This window comes from Mobula birostris, chromosome 19 (genome assembly GCF_030028105.1).
Source record: "Mobula birostris isolate sMobBir1 chromosome 19, sMobBir1.hap1, whole genome shotgun sequence".
Classification (NCBI taxonomy): domain Eukaryota; kingdom Metazoa; phylum Chordata; class Chondrichthyes; order Myliobatiformes; family Myliobatidae; genus Mobula; species Mobula birostris.
The window spans coordinates 60,958,842-60,978,463 of NC_092388.1; the positions used below are offsets into that span (position 1 = coordinate 60,958,842).

The following is a 19,622-nucleotide window of genomic DNA, read 5'->3' on the forward strand; positions in this document are numbered from 1 at the left end:
GAGATTGTCACAACCACCTCTTAGCTTAGTGGTCGCCAACCAATCGATCGCAATCAACCAGTCAATCTTTGAGACTTTCACAGTAGATCCCAAAAATAAAAAAATGAAAAACATTATGCCTGATAAACCTTTTGATACAAAAGCAAATTTTACCCGTAGAGCGCATATGTGAGTCATATGTAGTAACTTCTACTTTGCAAAAGGACCACTCGACAACTTCATGTCCAAAGGATCAACTTTATCTGGGACGGCAAAACCAATGCGGCGGAGGGGCTTATACACACATGCACAGAAAAGACCGGAAGTGAAACCGCACAACCCCAGAAACAACTTCTGTTTACAAACAGCTTTCCGTAGCGGGAGTATGGCTATATTACCATTATCCTCATTGGTATTAACTTTATAATGCTCACATTACAACATCTTTAATCCTAAGTTTCATTATTTAATTTTATTTCAACATGAAAAATAAATGAACAAAAATTGACTGTTGCACTCAGTGTGATGACTTTCTGTAAGTTCCCTGAAATTTGGCTGATAGCTACAGACAACCAGCTGAGACAGTCTGTGAGGTGTCTGTCAGTAAGACAGCTCCTGTACTTAGATTTAATAATTTTCATCTGTGAAAATGCAAGTTCACACAGATAAGTTGACCCGAAGTAGGCACTGACTTTTAGTGCACATGTGGTGAGAGGAGGAAACTTCTCCCTGCTGACAAGCCCCCAAAAGTCACCGTCCTTTGATCTTGCTTTAAGCTCGATGTCATTTTGCAAATCTGTTATTTCCATTTCAATATCACTTGACACACCAAATACTTGCTGGAATTTGGCTGCTATCTGTTCTATATTGATCGGCCGAAATGGGTTTGAAATAAATGCAGCAATATCTTTCATGACATTTAGCTCTGCAAAACGCCGATCAAACTCTATTGCCAGTTTGTCTAGGTAAACACAGTACTGCACAGGGCAAAAAGCATTTTTTTTCCTTGATTGCCTATAACAGTTTCTCCAAGTTGGGAAGTTGTGTCAGCCTCCCATTCTTTAAATTTGAAATCCAAACACTGAGCTTGGCCTTAAATGCATTTACTGTGCTTATCATGTGGGGCAGGTGTCGGTCTTTTCCAATGAGCTCGTTGTTAAGTGCGTTTAATTTAGCTGTTAGGTCTGTCAGAAGCCCTAAATCCAGTAGCCACGCATCATCTGACAGTTCCTCGTGATCGTCGTTTCTTTATCTCAGGCAGCAAGTCAAGAATCTGTTGTAGCACAGTGCCCCAGCAAACCTCCTGAGGGACTGAACATTGGAATGGACAGTTTCCTTTGTTGGACTGAATGTTGAATCTGCCACGTTTTTCAGGTGTTTTGTGTTGGTAAACTGTTACTGAGACACTAGTATAAGTTTCAGGGGTACGCAAGCTAATGACACCACTGTTTTTCGTTTCCCAGTTCTTTTACATTTGGGGAATGTTGGAATTTAAAGAGGGAGAAGTGTTGTAATGTGAGCATTATGAAGATAAGTTAATACTAATTAGGATGATGGTAATATAGCAATACTCCCGCTATGGAAATCTATTTGTAAACAGCAGTTGTTTCCAGGGTTGCGGGGTTTTACTTCCAGTCTTTTTTGTGCATGTGTGTATAAGCCCGTCCGAAGCATTGATTTTGCCGTCCCAGATAAAGTTGTTCCTTTGGACATGAAGTTGTCGAGTGGTCCTTTTTCAAAGTAGATGTTACTACAAAAGGTATGAAGTATTGTAATATTCTTAAAGAAAGACAGCTATGGCCTGTTTGATATGCTGGTTACAGTGTTTTCTTGGTTGAATTAATTTGAAAGTTTGACGAAAGCATTTTGTGTAATTCAAATACAATTAACCCAAATAAAAGGCCTCAAGTTGGAAGTACAATCTGAGCTGTTTTTTCTGTAAACGATTTAGTAGGTCGACCTTGCCTTTCACTAAGGCTGAGGTAGGGGATCTTGGGCTTAAGAAGGCTGGCGACCGCTGTCTTAGCTAATCAAGCTTTTTCTGACCTGTTTCCTTGCACTGCCTAATTGCTTACTTTATTTGGTTGTAGAAGTTACTATCTTTTATTTTCTAAATAAATGCAGCAATCCACACATGGATTCGTATTTATCTACACGTGGTTAGTGCCTAATAATGAGAAAATACCGCCATGCAATAATAGACAATATTGGAATCCAGTTTTTAAATCATTATTGTTCTTGTCTCTGGTACCCTATCTTGAAGTTCATGTCAAAAAATTGATCATATTATATCAATTATATTATAATTGATTATATTATATTATTGTACATTATAACACTCTCCATGGAGAGTGTTAAGTGTTTCAAATTGACGACAATCTAAAGGTTTTATAGTCCTCAATCTAACATTCAACATGTTAAGTTGACTACTGTCAATTGTGCTTGACCAATTGAAATTTGGTCTCCAAGATCTACCTCCCTTTAGTTAAAATCTTGAGTTATCTTGTATTTTTCAGTGACATTTCAAATCCCTCTTCACCGGCTGAAATTCAAAGTTCCTCCACTCTTTTCTCACAAATAAGGTTCTCTGACAGTAGAAATCAGGGTCTTTCTTTGAACAGATTCCAGGGCTTGCATTTCTTCCTCGACTCCATCATCAGAATTTGAAGAGATAGTCTGAAAGGATGTAAAACTTAAGCATAGCAGCCTCTGTCATCTTCATGGCTTGATTGATTACTGATCTGATTTGGATATATCAACTGTCGTATCTACTGTATTACTTAGATTTCTTTGAACTTGATTGCAATTTCAAGAATTCACTTTTGGCTCTTTAATAGTGCAAATAAGTAAAATTTTCAAAATGCTTTAAAAACTAGGTGAAGTGCAAATAAACAATACTTATAAATCTGATTGGCGATTAATTGTTTTATATACTAATAATACCAAAGTTGGTCTGCACTCCAGTTTGCGGATTGGGAGGTCCTTTTCAGTTTTCCATATGCTTCTACAACATTTTCCTCAATTTTGTAGTGTTCTTCTCTGCTTGCATAGTTCCTTAGTGATGTAGAAATACCTGCTTTCATCAAATACAAGTTATTGAACAGTATTTATTTTGAACTTATTCTTTCTCAATAATTCTCTGTATAACTTTATATTTTGACAAATCTTTCTCCAAATTTACTTTCACTGTAAAGAGAACCTTTTGGCATTTATAGCAAGAGGATTTGAGTACAGGAGCAGGGAGGTACTACTGCAGTTGTACGAGGCCTTGGTGAGACCACACCTGGAGTATTGTGTGCAGTTTCGGTCCCCTAATCTGAGGAAAGACATCCTTGCCATAGAGCAGCGGTCCCCAACCACCGGGCCGCGGACCGGTGCCATGCCACAAAGCATTCACTACCGGGCCGCGAGGAAACGATATGTCTTGGCGATAAGAGGCAGCTGCACCTTTTCTCATTCCCTGTCACCCCCACTCTTGAGCTTGAACGCATGCACGGTCATTACGCACACGTCATCCATGTCAGCGCGTGAAGGAGATCAACTCCTCGAGCTTGCAAATGACGGCGGGCTGAAAATTATGTTTGCCATAACATCTCTGCCGGCATTCTGGATGAAAGTTAAGGCTGAATATCCTGAGATAGCCACGAAAGCACTGAAAACGTTGCTATCTCTGCAATGAATGCAGAAAACTAAATTGCGGAATAGACTGGACATGAGATACCCCGTTCGAGTATCGCTGTCTCCGGTCGCCCCTCGATGGCACCGTCTTGTTGCAGGAAAACAAGCCCAGGGCTCCCACTGATTCAGCGATATTGGTGTGTTGCAATGATTTTATATGTTCATACGGGGAAAATATATGCTGTGTGTTTAATATCTAAATGTTACTTAAAATATTATGCTATTGACTTATATAACCATATAACAATTACAGCACGGAAGCAGGTGATCTCGGCCCTTCTAGTTCATGCCGTACGCTACTATCACCTAGTCCCGCCGACCTGCACTCAGCCCATAACCCTCCATTCCTTTCCTGTCCATATACCTATCCATTTTTTCTTTAAATGTTAATATCGAACCTGCCTCTACCACTTCTATTGGAAGTTCGTGCCACACTTATTTCAAGCTTCCCTTGACTTATCTCTATATTCAAGCGAGGAAAATATGTGCTGTGTTTAATATTAAATTCGTTAGATAAACCCTTTTAGAAACGAAATTGAATACATTAGCCACTTATCACCTGTATTCCGGTCGTGGTTAACCCCCCCCCCCCCCGAACAGAATCGCTAAAATCAATTTGTAAGGGGTGGGAGGGGAAATCGCCACATACACGCATGCGCACACAGGTGCCCGCGCAAGGCTTCATGGTCATTGTAGTCTTACTCTGGGTAAACAACGTACTTGACTGCTACTCTCGTCCGTTGGCAACCCTACCCTCCCCCCTGCCCCCACCGGTCGGCCGGTCCGCAAGAATATTGTCAATATTAAACCGGTCCGCAATGCAAAAAAGGTTGGGGACCCCTGCCATAGAGGGAGTACAAAGAAGGTTCACCAGATTGATTCCTGGGATGGCAGGACTTTCATATGACGAAAGACTGGATCGACTAGGCTTATACTGGTTGGAATTTAGAAGGTTGAGAGGGGATCTGATTGAAACGTATAAAATTCTAAAGGGATTGGACAGGCTAGGTGCAGGAAGATTGTTCCCGATGTTGGGGAAGTCCAGAACGAGGGGTCACAGTTTGAGGATAAAGGGGAAGCCTTTTAGGACCGAGATTAGGAAAAACTTCCTCACACAGAGAGTGGTGAATCTGTGGAATTCTCTGCCACAGGAAACAGTTGAGGCCAGTTCATTGGCTATATTTAAGAGGGAGTTAGATATGGCCCTTGTGGCTAAAGGGATCAGGGGTATGGAGGGAAGGCTGGTACAGGGTTCTGAGTTGGATGATCAGCCATGATCATACTGAATGGCGGTGCAGCTCGAAGGGCCTAATGGCCTACTCCTGCACCTATTTTCTATGTTTCTAACCAAGTCTCCTCCTCCCCATCAAACCCCACTCATGCCTTACATTTGTTCCAGAGGCTGTAATATCCATCACATAGTGCACACTGCAGAATAGTAACCATTGTGTAGTTCAAGAAGCAATTCTCCAGTAGTTCTCTGTACTTCAGATGACTAAATACAACATTCCTTGTCTTTGAATAGTTGACAGAATTTATTCAAAAATAGATGTTCACTTAATATAGTGAAAAATAATAGTATGATTCATTGAATTGCGTGTGTTTTTGCTGTCTGCTCAGGTCAGAAGTATGAATGTGCACAAAAGTGGAATGTATATTGCGTGTCTATCCAGTGGTTTTTTGATTCTATTAAACTGGGTGCTTGCCAAGATGAAAGTAATTATAAAGTAGAATCAGAAAGAAAATCTAAAGATTTGGCTCCAAACACTTCAACGCCTACAAATATTGAAGATGCACTGAACCGTAAGTAGGACATACTTGTGTTTTTCCTTGTCTTTATGGTGGCGCCTTAGAATTTGGTATTTCTAAATTGATTTTGTTTAAAACCCAATGTAACGATTTTTTACTGTGATTACCCACGAAAGGAACCTCAGGGTTGTATCTGGTGACATATCTGTATTTTGATAAATTTACTCTACTTTGAAAATGGAAGTTGTTTTAGTTAACTAGGTTTTCATTAACAAGCAGATAAGATACCTATAGGTTTATTCTCAGCTGTTAGCTAAGCTTCACTCATTTCATTGACTAGTTGACTCTTTACTATTGGTATTTTGCCTATTCTTAGCTCGTCCTCTGTCAGACGTGAGCCATATTTCCAATATTAGCATGAGCTGCATCAATGAGTCTGCATTCTCCTCTGCCATGACTGCTAGGATGGAAGTGCCTAATGACTATCTTGAAGCACTGGATCTTAATCTTTCTGAAGTTCCTGAGGATTTGTTAGATGGATGTAAAGTAAGAATGCTTTAAAAAAATTTCAATAGATAATTTTATTTGACTGAAACTACAAGGATAAACTATATTGCTGTATGTTTGATTACATATAAACATATTAAGGACATTTTTATTAAATCTTTTAATTACAATATATTCTGACAAATGAGTATTGTAAAACTAGTACTTCTTTACATACATAATCTGACATATGGATGTATAAATATCTTTGTCAGATCTATTTATCTGGATTTGGTGGTAAAAAGTTGGATAAATTAAGACGGATGATTAACTCTGGAGGAGGTGTTCGATTTAATCAAATCTCTGAAGATGTTTCTCATATAATTGTGGGAGAAGAAGATAAGGAGCTGAAACAATGTTTAAATAAAATGTCACACAGGTATTGTCATTGCATGCTTGGTACAAAAAGATGACATGAAGTGAAATGGATATAATTATGCTTGTGTGCAATTTTACATCATATCTTCCCTTTACAATACAAAAACCTTGTTTGCAACTGTTTGTTGGTTTAAGCATGTAACTTGTATTAATCTGCTGAAGTATTGTCAAGAAACATTTCTTGTTCAAGGCGAGGCTACAGTTGGTAACTACAGGAAAAACATAGTAGGTTAAGGATTTGACGGTGTAGGTAGATGCTAGGCGCCATAGTAGCATAGCAGTTAGCAGGATGTTATTGCATCTCAGGCTTCGAAGTTCAATTGTGGTGTCATCCATAAGAAATCCGTACCTTCTCTGTGTGGACAGCATGGGCTTTCTCCATGTGCTCTTGTTTCCTCCCAGAGTCCAAAGATGTATTGGGTAGGTTAATTGGTTATTGCAAAATTGCCTGGTGATTAGATTGGGTTTAAATCAGGGTCATGGTGGTGTGGCTCAAAGGGCCTGAAGGGCCTACTCTGTGCTGTATCTCTAAATAAAATAAACAGATTGTTTTTGGATGGGTTAATAGTGGTTAGTTTACCAAAGCAAAAATAAGAAGGAACAAGTACCATTTAATGTACCATAAGTTAACCATTTAATTCCTCGATGCTTTGTGTTATCAGATGTCTTGCAGCGCTTCAGTGAATTGCTTTTGATGTAAACTTTTTCCACCAATGTTGCCTGTTAAATATTTCTAGTTTCTGTTTTATTTCCAATTTATAGCATCAGATTTTTTTTTTCTTTTTAGCAAGAGGAATCCTTTGAAAATCATCTGCTATTTGATTAGATTACCAACCGTTTTGATCATGGTGTATTCGGTAACCTTGGTTAACCCCTAGCTAACAAAAAACCTATCTGCAGAATTCAAAACCTCTGGGGAATATTTGTGAAGCAATAATTGATTTTCTGCATGAATTACTTTGCACTGGGTTCTGCCAACAAAGAAAATAGATTCTCTACATCTGTCTTAAATCCTACAGTGGTCCCCAACCACCGGGCCATGAGCATGTGCTACCGGGCTGCAAGGAAATGATTTGACTTGGCGATATGAGCCGATATGAGTCAGCTGCACCTTTCCTCATTCCCTGTCATCCCCACTGTTGAACTTGAACGCACGCGAGGTCCGCAAGAATATTGTCAATATTACACTGGTCCGCGGTGTGCAAAAGGTTGGGGAGCCCTGATTTAAGACACCCTCAACTTCTAGGGAATACTAGAAATCTAAGTTAACCATTTAATTCCTCAAATCATTCTGGTGGACATGAGTGCATTCTAATGGGGGTAAATATTTCTTAAAAATTGTTCTCAAAAGTAAATACAGTTCAACTTGGATCTCAACAGATCTCTACAAAGTGATTAATTACAAAGTGCATATTCCTTATTTAATTTACTTTGGTAAATAAACCAACTATTCATCCATTTAAAAATTCATCCTAAGGCTCTTGATTTTAGGCAAAAACCGATATCATTCTATTCATATCTGGTCTGTAGAAACCCAAATTCATTAGAGTCTGTTACTAACAATCAGTCTTACCCATGCATAAGTATTGTTTGTTCCTGAAGTATATACAGTAAAATTCCAATAACCCTGTATCTGGTTGTTCACAAATCCTGATGGTCTGGCATCCGACTCATCAGTCTGGAATTTGAACCAGGGCTACAGAGTGATTGCCGATTGCGTCGCCTGTGATCTGGGCCGACATTTATGTGCTGGGCGGCACCTAATTAATTAGCTTGTTTATTTTGGCTTTTTTCTTAAAGATGTGCTGGGTGCATTCCGGCTACTGCTGCACCACTGCATTCTTCGCAGCAATGTATTGGTCCGCAGCCCGGAGGTTGGGGACCACTGATGTAAATGATTCTTTATTCATGTTCTCCCTCAGACTTTTACTTGCTCTCTATCTTTCCACACCCCCAACCATTCTCAGTTGCATATCAACCAAATGACTATGTGCAGTCTATCTACACAACAACTGTGCTTTCACGCTATCAAAGTTCCCTTTGTCTCATTCATCCTTTTCTCACCCTCCCTATTTTTTTAAATAAACTAATTGGGTTTGTTTCTGTACCGGTTTTGACAAAGGTTTTTCATCTCCAATGAACCCTGTTTTTCTTTCCACTGACATTATCTGACTGTCCCTTTTCCCTTTGATTCTTCCGTGAAATTTTATTTTGAAGTCTGTTACTGCCCTTTGAAATTTTATGCCAGGTTCCTGCAAATGGTCCTTAGGTTTGCCTTTCAATGTTTGGTGGCTGAGATGCACAAAAACTTTCAATAACCCGATTTGGGTAGCAATACTGATGGCTTTGCCATTCAATATTGTGATCAGTTTATTGGTAGATTTTGTCCCCTTTGTTTTCTTCATTTCAACACTTGATATTTTGTCGAAGTCGATGTTGGTTCCCAAGTATTTATAGGTGCTCACTTAAGCTTATTTAATTTTTGAAATTCCATTTTCAGGAAATGGGCATTACAAGCAAGGCGAGAAGTTGTTGCCCAACTCTAATTGCTGTCAAAATGACTAGGCCCTTCCAAAGGACAATGAAGAGTCTTGACATATTCATGTGTCTAGAATCACACATAGGCCAGGCTCGATAAGGGTGGCAGTTTTACTCCCTCAAAAGTCATTAGTCCAAAACGTCGACTGTACTTTTTGCGATAGTTGCTGCCTGGCCTGCTGAGTTCCTCCAGCATTTTGTGTGTGTTGGTTGGATTTCTGCAGATTTTTTCTTGTTAGTAACTAAATGGTGTTTTATGACAATCTTACAAATTTATGGTCATTGTCACCAATGACTTTTAAGATCTGTTACTAATTAAATTGAAATCCTGCAGTTGCCTTGTTAGGAATTGAACTGAAGTTTCTAGACCATTTTGCAGAGGTGTAGATATTTATTGCAACTTTTCGATGGAATGATATTAATTGAACTGATATTTGTGTTAGGCCACATGTGGTTACAGCAAAATGGTTGGTGGATTGCTTTTCCAAGAAACACCTACTTCCTGTTGGGCAGTATTTCCATCCAAATTACCACCCTGCTGATCCAATACCAGATCGTCTCAGCAGTAACCAAACTCATTTGACTCTGAATGGCAGTAATATGCTGAAAGCAACCACAGTCAATCCCAAAAGACAGTCAGAAGCAGATGATGATCTCCTATTACAGTACCTGGAGAATAACAAGACTGTGGGTAAGAGACTAATCTTTTATTTTTCAATATCAAATATTATGGTAACTTGTGATGCGGTTTCTTCCCTCAGAGGATTGGGCATTGCTAGGTTAGTAGATGATCTTTTCATCTGTTTCAACTTGATTTGGGGTGAAAATTAAAGATTTTTCTTTGTCACTAGTTATAAACAAGTATCAAATCTATATTTCTATATATATTTTTTAAGTTTAGCATTTCTGTAGATCCAAGTTTCATGATGTTTAGAAATATTAAATTATTTTACCTCATGTGTTAGTGATGATAATATCCTTCCTCATATTGAATGCCTTTTTGCTGTAATGAGCCTAGATACAACTTTTGTTTGCTGGCAAAATCCTCCAGGATTTGGAAGGAATTCAAAAACTATTAAAATTAAACTCAAAGCAGTTAAAATAGTTTTAAATAATTAAAAACTTTGAAGCAAATGATTAAACAATATAGAATATCTTCCTCACAGATCTTCTCTCCATCCACATGAATGGTTTTGGATGTTCCATCTTAAGTTCTCACCTGGCAAAACATCAGGAAGATTCCCCACCGCGAGTGCTGAAAAATCCATGCTCTGCTGCTAATCTCCATGTGGATAGAGTCTAATATGTCAGCACAGTCAGTGATGTTAGGCCCCACTCCCCATGGAGCTTGACAGCATGGACTTCAGGACATCAGCATTGTCAGTGCCAAACTCACTGATGTTACTAGTGTAAATTTTACGCAAATCTGCAAGCGTGACCCAGCATGTTGCAATCTGTTACTGATAGATGTTACTCACCCACATCCCAGTAGTTAATGATCTCAGCTGCTTTACTGCATCTGTCAGTAAAAGTACAGTGAGTGTTTGGGAGGGAAAAAACAGACTTACTGAAGCTAGGTTGCCAATTACTTTCCTCACATCTCAGTCAGATGCCATCCCCTTTTAGTAAGGTTTTAAAAACCAACAGAAGGTGAATGAAATGTTATGAGGAGAGAAGAGATGAAATGAAGGTAAGCTAGTCAATAATATTAAAGAGGACAGTAAAAGTTTTTTCAGATATATAAAGAGTAAAAGAGAGTTGAGAGTGGATTTCAGACTGCTGGAAAATGAGGCCCAGGATATTGTCCGCAATATCATATCCAAGGTAAAATAATTTAATTACAGCAGCAATGGGAGACAAAGAAATGGCAGAAGTATTGTGTGTCAGTCCTTCACTGTGGAAGACAGCAGCATGTATTCCAGAAATTTGAGACTTTTGGGACAGAAGTGAGTTTAAGTTGATCATTCAAATCATTGAAATCATTCAGTCTTCCCCAGTCAAAAGCCCTGGAGGATTTCAGGCCTGAGGTAAATCAGCCTTGGTCACAGGTCAGATTTGGGATGGTAGGCCTATTCCAGCTTTTGTTTTGTTGTGTTCCAAGTTAGTACATCTGTATTTTGTATTATTGTCTTGTTCGATTGCTAAAACTTGCTTTCTCATTTTTCCTTGAGTTTCAATAATTTAAATGTTAATCTAATGTTTTTTCTTATCATATAGATGGTCCTGAAAATGCGGAAAAAGTAGATTGTAACTTAACTGGCAATCTGCGCACTGCACAAAATAATGAGTCGGCAAACACTTCTGCAAACCAGGTAAAATGTGCAGAGGAAGGACTATTTCAGAAAAAGCGATTTCTGATATTTGGCTTTACTAAAGAAGATGAAACGTATATGTCTGAAGTCATTGAGAAAGGTGGCGGGAAGGTTCTACAACCCCACAGCCGAGCTGTTGCGGACTATGCAGTTGTACCTTTATTGGGAACATGCGTGGATGCAACTGTGGGTGAAGTAGTTACAAATACCTGGCTGGTAAGAAAATTATTAGTAGTGACATTTTGCTGCATGACAGGTGGGTAGTACAGTTAACTGCTTTTCCAATTGGATGACACTGAAGCAAAGTTCATTTCTTATTTGGCAGTAAAACATATGATTGTTATTTGGGGCAGATTTTTTTAAAATTCTCCTCAATTTGGAAACAATAAAATATTATTTTGAACTGAACATAATCAAAATCTAGGAAGTTATTCACAAAAAAACCAAAAATATTTTATGTGTGTTTTGCCTTAATTTAGTTGTCCTAAGAAAAAATCCAGACATGTTATAAGTAAATTGAGTGACTCAGCGGATCCGTCAGTCTTTCAAGAACCAACTTTGATTAATGCTGACCTTTGAAAGTTTTAGGTTAAAAATGAATGTTTTGTTTAATTGTGAAATTGATATAACCATATAACAATTATAGCACGGAAACAGGCCATCTCGGCCCTTCTAGTCTGTGCCGAACTCTTACTCTCATCTAGTCCCACCGACCTGCACTCAGCCCATAACCCACCATTCCTTTGCTGTCCATATAGCTGTCCAATTTAACTTTAAACGACAACATCGAACCTGCCTCAACCATATCTGCTGGAAGCTCGTTCCACACAGCTACCACTCTCTGAGTGAAGAAGTTCCCCCTCATGTTACTCCTAAACTTTTGCCCTTTAACTCTCAACTCATGTCCTCTTGTTTGAATCTCCCTCACTCTCAATGGAAAAAGCCTATCCACGTCAACTCCATCTATCCCCCTCAAAATTTTAAATACCTCTACCAAATCCCCCCTCAACTTTCTACGTTCCAAAGAATAAAGACCCAACTTGTTCAACCTTTCTCTGTAACTTAGGAGATGAAACCCAGGCAACATTCTAGTAAATCTTCTGTGTACTCTCTCAATTTTGTTGACATCTTTCCTATAATTCGGTGACCAGAACTGAACACAATACTCCAAATTTGGCCTTACCAATGCCTTGTACAATTTCAACATTGCATCCCAACTCCTCTACTCAATGCTCTGTTTTATAAAGGCCAGCATACCAAAAGCTTTCTTCACCACCCTATCCATATGAGATTCCACCTTCAGGGAACTATGCACCATTATTCCTAGATCCCTCTGTTCTACTGCATTCTTCAATGCCCTACCATTTACCATGTATGTCCTATTTTGATTAGTCCTACCAAAATGTAGCACCTCACATTTATCAGCATTAAACTCCATCTGCCATCTTTTAGCCCACTCTTCTAACTGGTTTAAATCTCTCTACAAACTTTGAAAACCTACTTCATTATCCACAACTCCACCTATCTTAAGTATCATCTGCATACTTACTAATCCAATTTACCACCCCATCATCCAGATCATTAACGTATATGACAAATAACATTGGACCCAGTACAGATCTCTGAGGCACACCACTAGTCACCGGCCTCCAATCTGACAAACAGTTATCCACCACTACTCTCTGGCATCTCCCATCCAGCCACTGCTGAATCCATTTTACTACTTCAATATTAATACCTAACGATTGAACCTTCCTAACTAACCTTCCGTGTGGAACCTTGTCAAAGGCCTTACTGAAGTCCATATAGACAACATCCACTGCTTTAGCCTCGTCAACTTTCCTGGTAACTTCTTCAATAAATTCAATAAGATTTGTCAAACATGACCTTCCACGCACAAATCCATGTTGACTGTTCCTAATCAGACCCTGTCTATCCAGATAATTATATATACCATCTCTAAGAATTCTTTCCATCAATTTACCCACCACTGATGTCAAACTCACAGGCTGATAATTACTAGGTTTACTCTTAGAACCCTTTTTAAACAATGGAACAACATGAGCAATATGCCAATCCTCCGGCACCATCCCCGTTTCTAATGACATTAGAAATATTTCTGTTAGATCCCCTGCTATTTCCATATTAACTTCCCTCAAGGCCCTAGGGAATATCCTATCAGGACCCGGAGACTTATCCGCTTTTATATTTCTTAAAAGCTCCAGTACTTGCTCTTCTTTAATCATCATAGTTTCCATAACTTCTCTACCTGTTTCCCTTATCTTACACAATTCAATATCCTTCTCTTCAGTGAATACCGAAGAAAAGAAATTGTTCAGAATCTCCCCCTTCTCTTTTGGCTCCACACATAGCTGTCCACTCTGATTCTCTAAGGGACCAATTTTATCCCTCATTATCCTTTTGCTATTAATGTAACTGTAGAAACCCTTGGGATTTATTTTCACTTTACTTGCCAAAGCAACCTCATATCTTCTTTTAGCTTTTCTAATTTCTTTCTTAAGATTCTTTTTACATTCTTTATATTCCTCAAGCACCTCATTTACTCCATGCTGCCTATATTTATTGTAGATATCTCTCTTTTTCCGAACCAAGTTCCCAATATCCCTTGAAAACCATGGCTCTCTCAAACTTTTAACCTTTTCTTTCAACCTAACAGGAACATAAAGATTCTGTACCCTGAAAATGTCACCTTTAAATGACCTCCATTTCTCAATTATATGCTTCCCATAAAACAAATTGTCCCAATCCACTCCTTCTAAATCCTTTCGCCTCTCCTCAAAGTTAGCCTTTCTCCAATCAAAAATCTCAACCCTGGGTCCAGACCTATCCTTCTCCATAATTATATTGAAACTAATAGCATTGTGAGCACTGAACCTGAAGTGCTCCCCAACACAAACCTCCGTCACCTGACCTATCTTATTCCCTAACAGGAGATCCAACACTGCCCCCTTCTCTAGTTGGTACCTCTGTGTATTGCTGCAGAAAACTATCCTGCACACATTTTACAAACTCCAGACCATCCAGCCCTTTTACAGTATGGCTTCCCAGTCTATGTATGGAAAATTAAAATCTCCCACAATCACAACCTTGTGTTTACTACAAATATCTGCTATCTCCTTACGAATTTGCTCCTCCAATTCTCGCTCCCCATTTGGTGGTCTATACTACATCCCCATAAGTGTTACTACACCTTTCCCATTCCTCAATTTCACCCAAATCACTTCTCTAGACGAGCCCTCTAATCTATCTGCCAGAGCACCACTGTTATATTTTCTCTGACAAGCAATGCAACACCTCCCCCTCTTGTCCCTCTGATTCTATCTCATCTGAAACAATTGAATCCAGGAATATTTAGTTGCCAATCACACCCCTCCTGTAACCATGTTTCACTAATAACTACCACATCATACTTCCAGGTATCAATCCATGCTTTAAGCTCATCCACCTTTCTTATAATGCTCCTAGCATTAAAACAAATGCATTTAAGAAATTTTCCATCTCTTACTCTCTGTTTATCACTAATGGTGCAAACAACTTTACTATTTTCTTTTTCTTCCTTCTCCCCTACATCTGTTCCTACACTCTGGTTCCCCTCCCCCCTTGTATATAGTTTAAATCCACTAGAGCCTCTCTAGCAAACCTACCTGCAAGAATATTTGTCCCCCTCCAGTTCAGATGTAAACCGTCCTGCCGGAACAGGTTCCACCTTCCCAGGAAAACTGCCCAATTATCTATAAATCTGAAGTCCTCCCTCCTGCACCATGTCTTCAGTGACATGTTGATCTGCGCTATCTTACTATTTCTAAACCCACCTGCACAGGGCACTGGTAGCAATCCTGAGATTGCTATCCTGGAGGTCCTGTCCTTTAACTTGACGCCTAACTCCCTGAACTCACCTTTCAGGACCTCCTCACTCTTCCTACCCATGTCATTGTTCCCTACCTGGACTACGACATCCAGCTGCTCACCCTCCCTCTTGAGAATATCGAGAACTCAATCCGAGATATCGTGGATCTTGGCACCAGAGAGGCAACAGACCATCCGGGATTCTTGATCTGTTCCACAGAACCTCTTATCTGTCGCCCTAACTATCGAATCCCCTGTCACTACTGCTCTCCTCTTTTCCCTCCTTCCCTTCTGAGCTGAGGATCCCATCTCGGTGCCAGAGATGCAACCACTGCAACTTGTCCCTGGTAGGTCATCCCCATCAACAGTATCCAAAATGATGTACTTATTATCGGTGGGAATGGCCACAGGGGTGCTCTGCTCATTCTGTCTCTTCCCCTTCCCTCTCCTGACAGTCACCCAGCTACCTGTCTCCTGACTCTTAGGGGTGACTATCTCTCTGTAACTCCTCTCTATTTCTGCCTCTGCCTCACGAATGATTGGAAGTTCATCCAGCTCCAGTTCCCTAACTCGGTTTATGAGGAGCTGCAGCTGGATGCACCTTTCACAGGTGTAGTTATCAGGGACGATTGTGCTCGCCCTGACTTCCCACAGCCTGCAAACGGAGCACTCAACTGCCCTAACTGCTGCCTCCATTACCTACTCTTAAGGTAATTAGATTTATTAAAGGAACTTACCCAACCTTACTTCACTTGGAGTGAAACTCTTCCTCAGCCTCTGCTCGCTGAAGCCTCAGGAGGCAAAGCCTTCGTGCTCTGTCTCCCTCTACTCCGTTGCCCGCTCCATTAATCTACTCTCTATTAAACACTCCTGCTGCCTCATGGTCGGACTTACACGCGCTTGCACAGTCGTGCCCAGTTTAACTGCGGAAGAAATGACCGACTTCCACAAACTGCTCTCTTTTAAACACTCCCACTGCCTCATGGTCTGACTTACACGCGCTTGCGCAGTCATGCCCCATTCAACTGCAGAAGAAAATATGTTGGCTTATGATGCAAATATGCTATTTACTTACAGCCTCGAGTTGTCAATATTAGATATGCTGTACAGAGAGTGATCCATTTCAGATGGTTACTGGCTCAGAGACGAGCTAATAAGATGTAGGAATTGAGCAATCCTTAATTACATGTGCTTCCATTATTCCCGTATGTCTGTTTAACCATTCAGTGATAAAATTGGCTCAACCATATAAACTAATATCTGGCCTTGGACCAGATATTGGTCTCCATCGGATTTCATTTGTATTGCACAAAGGTCACCATACCAGTCATCAGGTTACTGGCTCTGCCGCAGTAGTAAACTAATTATATTTTTGACATCCTCTGAGATTGTGACAAAGCTAGTGTATGCCTCATTGTTAAAGATTGTCCACTTCATCCCTCTTCATTCCTCCCCTAGCACCCAGCTTAATGGGAAAACATTTTCCTAATTTCAGTCTTGCCTATCCAGCCAAGGAATCACTACAATGCCTCATCCCTTATCTGCCTTGTTCTCATTTTCTCCCAAAGAACTGTTGGCCATACTTTTCTCATCTGTCTTCTACTTCTTAACACTTAATCAGAAAATGGAGTATTATTTTTTGTGTGTGGTGATGGCATTTGTCTTTAGTTCACTCACCCTCTGTCTCATTTTAATTAAATATGGGAAATCTGAAGTCATTATCATAAGTTCTATTAGGTCCCTTCTCCCCCCTGACTTCAACAGAATTAAACTGTCCAATTTTTTTTCCATTTTGGTTCTGAAGCCCACTTTACTCAATCTGCCTTTCTGCACCTCCTTCACCTTCTTCAGTTTGCCTGCTGCTCAAACAATCATCTGTTCATTTGCTATCTCTGTATTTGACAATTACCTTGCTCACTAGGCTAATGCTGTTCTCCCTTCCATAATCCTGTGGTCATTGCGGCCCATTTTCTCACTTACACTAAATACTTTTCACCCCAAACTTTTGTACTTGCTGACCTACATTGACTTCTGGTTGAGCATTACTTCATTTTTGAAGTATTTCATTCTTGATTTCAGCTGCTGCTGTTTTTCCCTCTAGTTTTGTGATCTCTCAGCCTGTTAATCTTCTGAGATGAATGTAGTCCTTTATTTCTGGCCTCATGATTATCCCTCACCTGCTTGCACTGGTAACAATTTCTTCAGCTACTTGTATCATAAGCTCTGGAATTCCCTCAATAAGCCCCTGACCTTTTTTTCCATTTCCTTCCTTAGGATGCACTCTAGACCTATTCTTTAGGCAGATTTTTGGTTACCTGCCCAATAAATTTTTGTGGGCTTATGAAGTGTTAGGAATTTTACCATCAAGAGTCGTGGGGTGTTTTGCAATGCTCTATGTAGTGTGTGAGTTGTATTTAGGGAATGGTGGATAGGGCAGAATGGGGATAAACCCAGAGACCCGGGTGCTGCTCATTCACAGTTTTTAACCCTAGTTAAAGTGGTTAGAATACCAATGCTGTTAGCATTACGGGGAAAAAATTAAAAACTAATCATCTCCCAATGGAGGGCAATCTATGGGCATTTGGGATAAGAGAAGCTCAAACAGTCAAAGTTTTTCACTAATTTATCATCATCTGCTTCTTGAATAATCTCAATATTTTTGTCTTGACTACTTTGCTGATTATAACAAACACTTGTAATTGAAAATACTTTTGACTACAGTTTGAAGATTTCAGCTGCTATTTTTATAAATGGAATACATGGCATTTGATTTTGATTTATCTTTTAGACAGTATTGTATGTTGATTTTATAAAGGAGTTAAATTCTATGTGCTGTCCTCAGTACTCATTATAAAATCATTACATATTGCTTGCAAACTTATAAATATCTATTATTATGTATGGCTATAAATATTTTTGATGGTGGGTACGTTTTACTACAATTTGTTATTATTAAAATGTCATCATATCTTTGATATTAAAGGAGTGTGTTCAGTCTTGATCTTTCTCCTATTGCAGGCAATGTGCATGGATCAGCAGAATATTCTTCCTTCACAGTCCAATCCCTTATTTACTCCCATATCTTACATAGAAGGAAGCAATCCTCTGAGTAACTGTGTGCTTTCTATTAGCCAATTTACTGGTGTAGAACGCGATGCACTATTTAACATTGCAGAATTACTTGGAGCAAGGTAAATGCATGTGAAAACAGAAATTCACCGACTGTCTTCTGTTCATGTTGTTTAAAACCATCCTTTTTGATATGTTTATATGTGTTATCTGCAAATTAATATGCATGTAGTATAAGTTGAGTGAATTCTCTTAATTTGTAGATTTGCTTTTTAAGCCATTTTATTAAGCCAATGTAGATTTACAATGCCTTGAAAAAGTATTCAGCCCCCAGCACTTTGTTCATATAAATGAGCATTACAACTAAGGATTTTACAATAGAGCCTTAAATTGTAAAGCATAAAAAACTAAAATTCAAAAACTGAAATGTTAGCAGTTCAATAGTATTCATCCTTCTTTGCTCAGTACTTGGATAAATTACATCTTGTAGCTATTACAGCTGGTAGTCTCTGTTAGCTTTGCATAACATGATGGAGCCAGATTTGCCTGTTCCTCCTTGCTAAATTGCTCCAGCTGTGCTAGGTTGGTTGGAGAGCGGCTACCGACAGGAATCTCGAGGTTTTGCTGAGATGTTCGATCAGGTTGAGGTCAGGACTCTGACTGGGCCAGTCAAGGGCAACAATTTTCCTCAACTGGAGCAACTCCATGGTTGCTCTAGCAGTGTGCTTTGGATCGTTGTCCTGTTGAAAGACTAACTTCTCCCCAGTTTAAGCTTTCTGACAGCGACTAGCAGGTTCTTATTCAGGATTCTTCTCTATTTAGCAGCATTCATCTTCCCACCAATCCTGATCAGATTTCCAGTTTCTGCTGTTGAAAAGCATCCCATAGCATGATGCTGGCATCACCATACTTTACAGTTGGGTTGGCGTTACTTGCCTGATGCACACTATTAGATTTGTGCTACATCCTCGTTATATGCATCTTCAGACAATGCGGATTCACAGTTATGCGAGGAACCTATTTTTACCAACGTCTCATTATATGCGTCCAAAATTCACAGTTATGCGAGGAGCACTGCCTTTTCGCCAATACAAGTCACGTGCGCACGCTTCACAGTCTCACCGTTGGGATGAGAAGCACCGCTTTCCCGCCAATACACGTCAGGTGCACGTGCCTCACAATATCTCTCCTGCCAGTCTCGCATTGGTTTTGGCAAGGTGTGGACGTGCGACCTTAAACTTTTGTTGGTTTTACCTACGGTGCAGTGACTTTGTGCTTGAAATATTTAATTATGCCTCCTAAGCGTCCGATGTCATGTCTTGGGCCGTCAGCCGAGCGGCAGAGAACTGCTTTAACACTTGAAAAAAAGTTGGAAATTATGAACAGCGTGGCATCAGCTGAAGGTAACACAGCTCTGAGATGCTACTCCCGGGAACAGAATCTTGCCTTTAAAGTTCTTTTGTTGCTTGACAATACGCCAGCCCATCCTAAATATTTGGACAGCAT

At 39.7% G+C, this 19,622-nt stretch overlaps 1 protein-coding gene across 6 annotated transcripts in view; it reads left to right on the forward strand.

Moving 5' to 3' along the window:
- topbp1 (DNA topoisomerase II binding protein 1) overlaps positions 1-19,622 on the forward strand; it is a 117,848-nt gene that overhangs the window by 34,527 nt on the left and 63,699 nt on the right. For all 6 annotated transcript variants that reach the window (XM_072283718.1, XM_072283721.1, XM_072283720.1 and 3 more), the window contains 6 exons: positions 5,278-5,460; positions 5,783-5,952; positions 6,168-6,331; positions 9,312-9,559; positions 11,086-11,396; positions 18,066-18,238. In XM_072283718.1, coding sequence (XP_072139819.1) covers positions 5,278-5,460; positions 5,783-5,952; positions 6,168-6,331; positions 9,312-9,559; positions 11,086-11,396; positions 18,066-18,238 — 1,249 coding nt within the window. The remainder of the gene's footprint in view (positions 1-5,277; positions 5,461-5,782; positions 5,953-6,167; positions 6,332-9,311; positions 9,560-11,085; positions 11,397-18,065; positions 18,239-19,622) is intronic.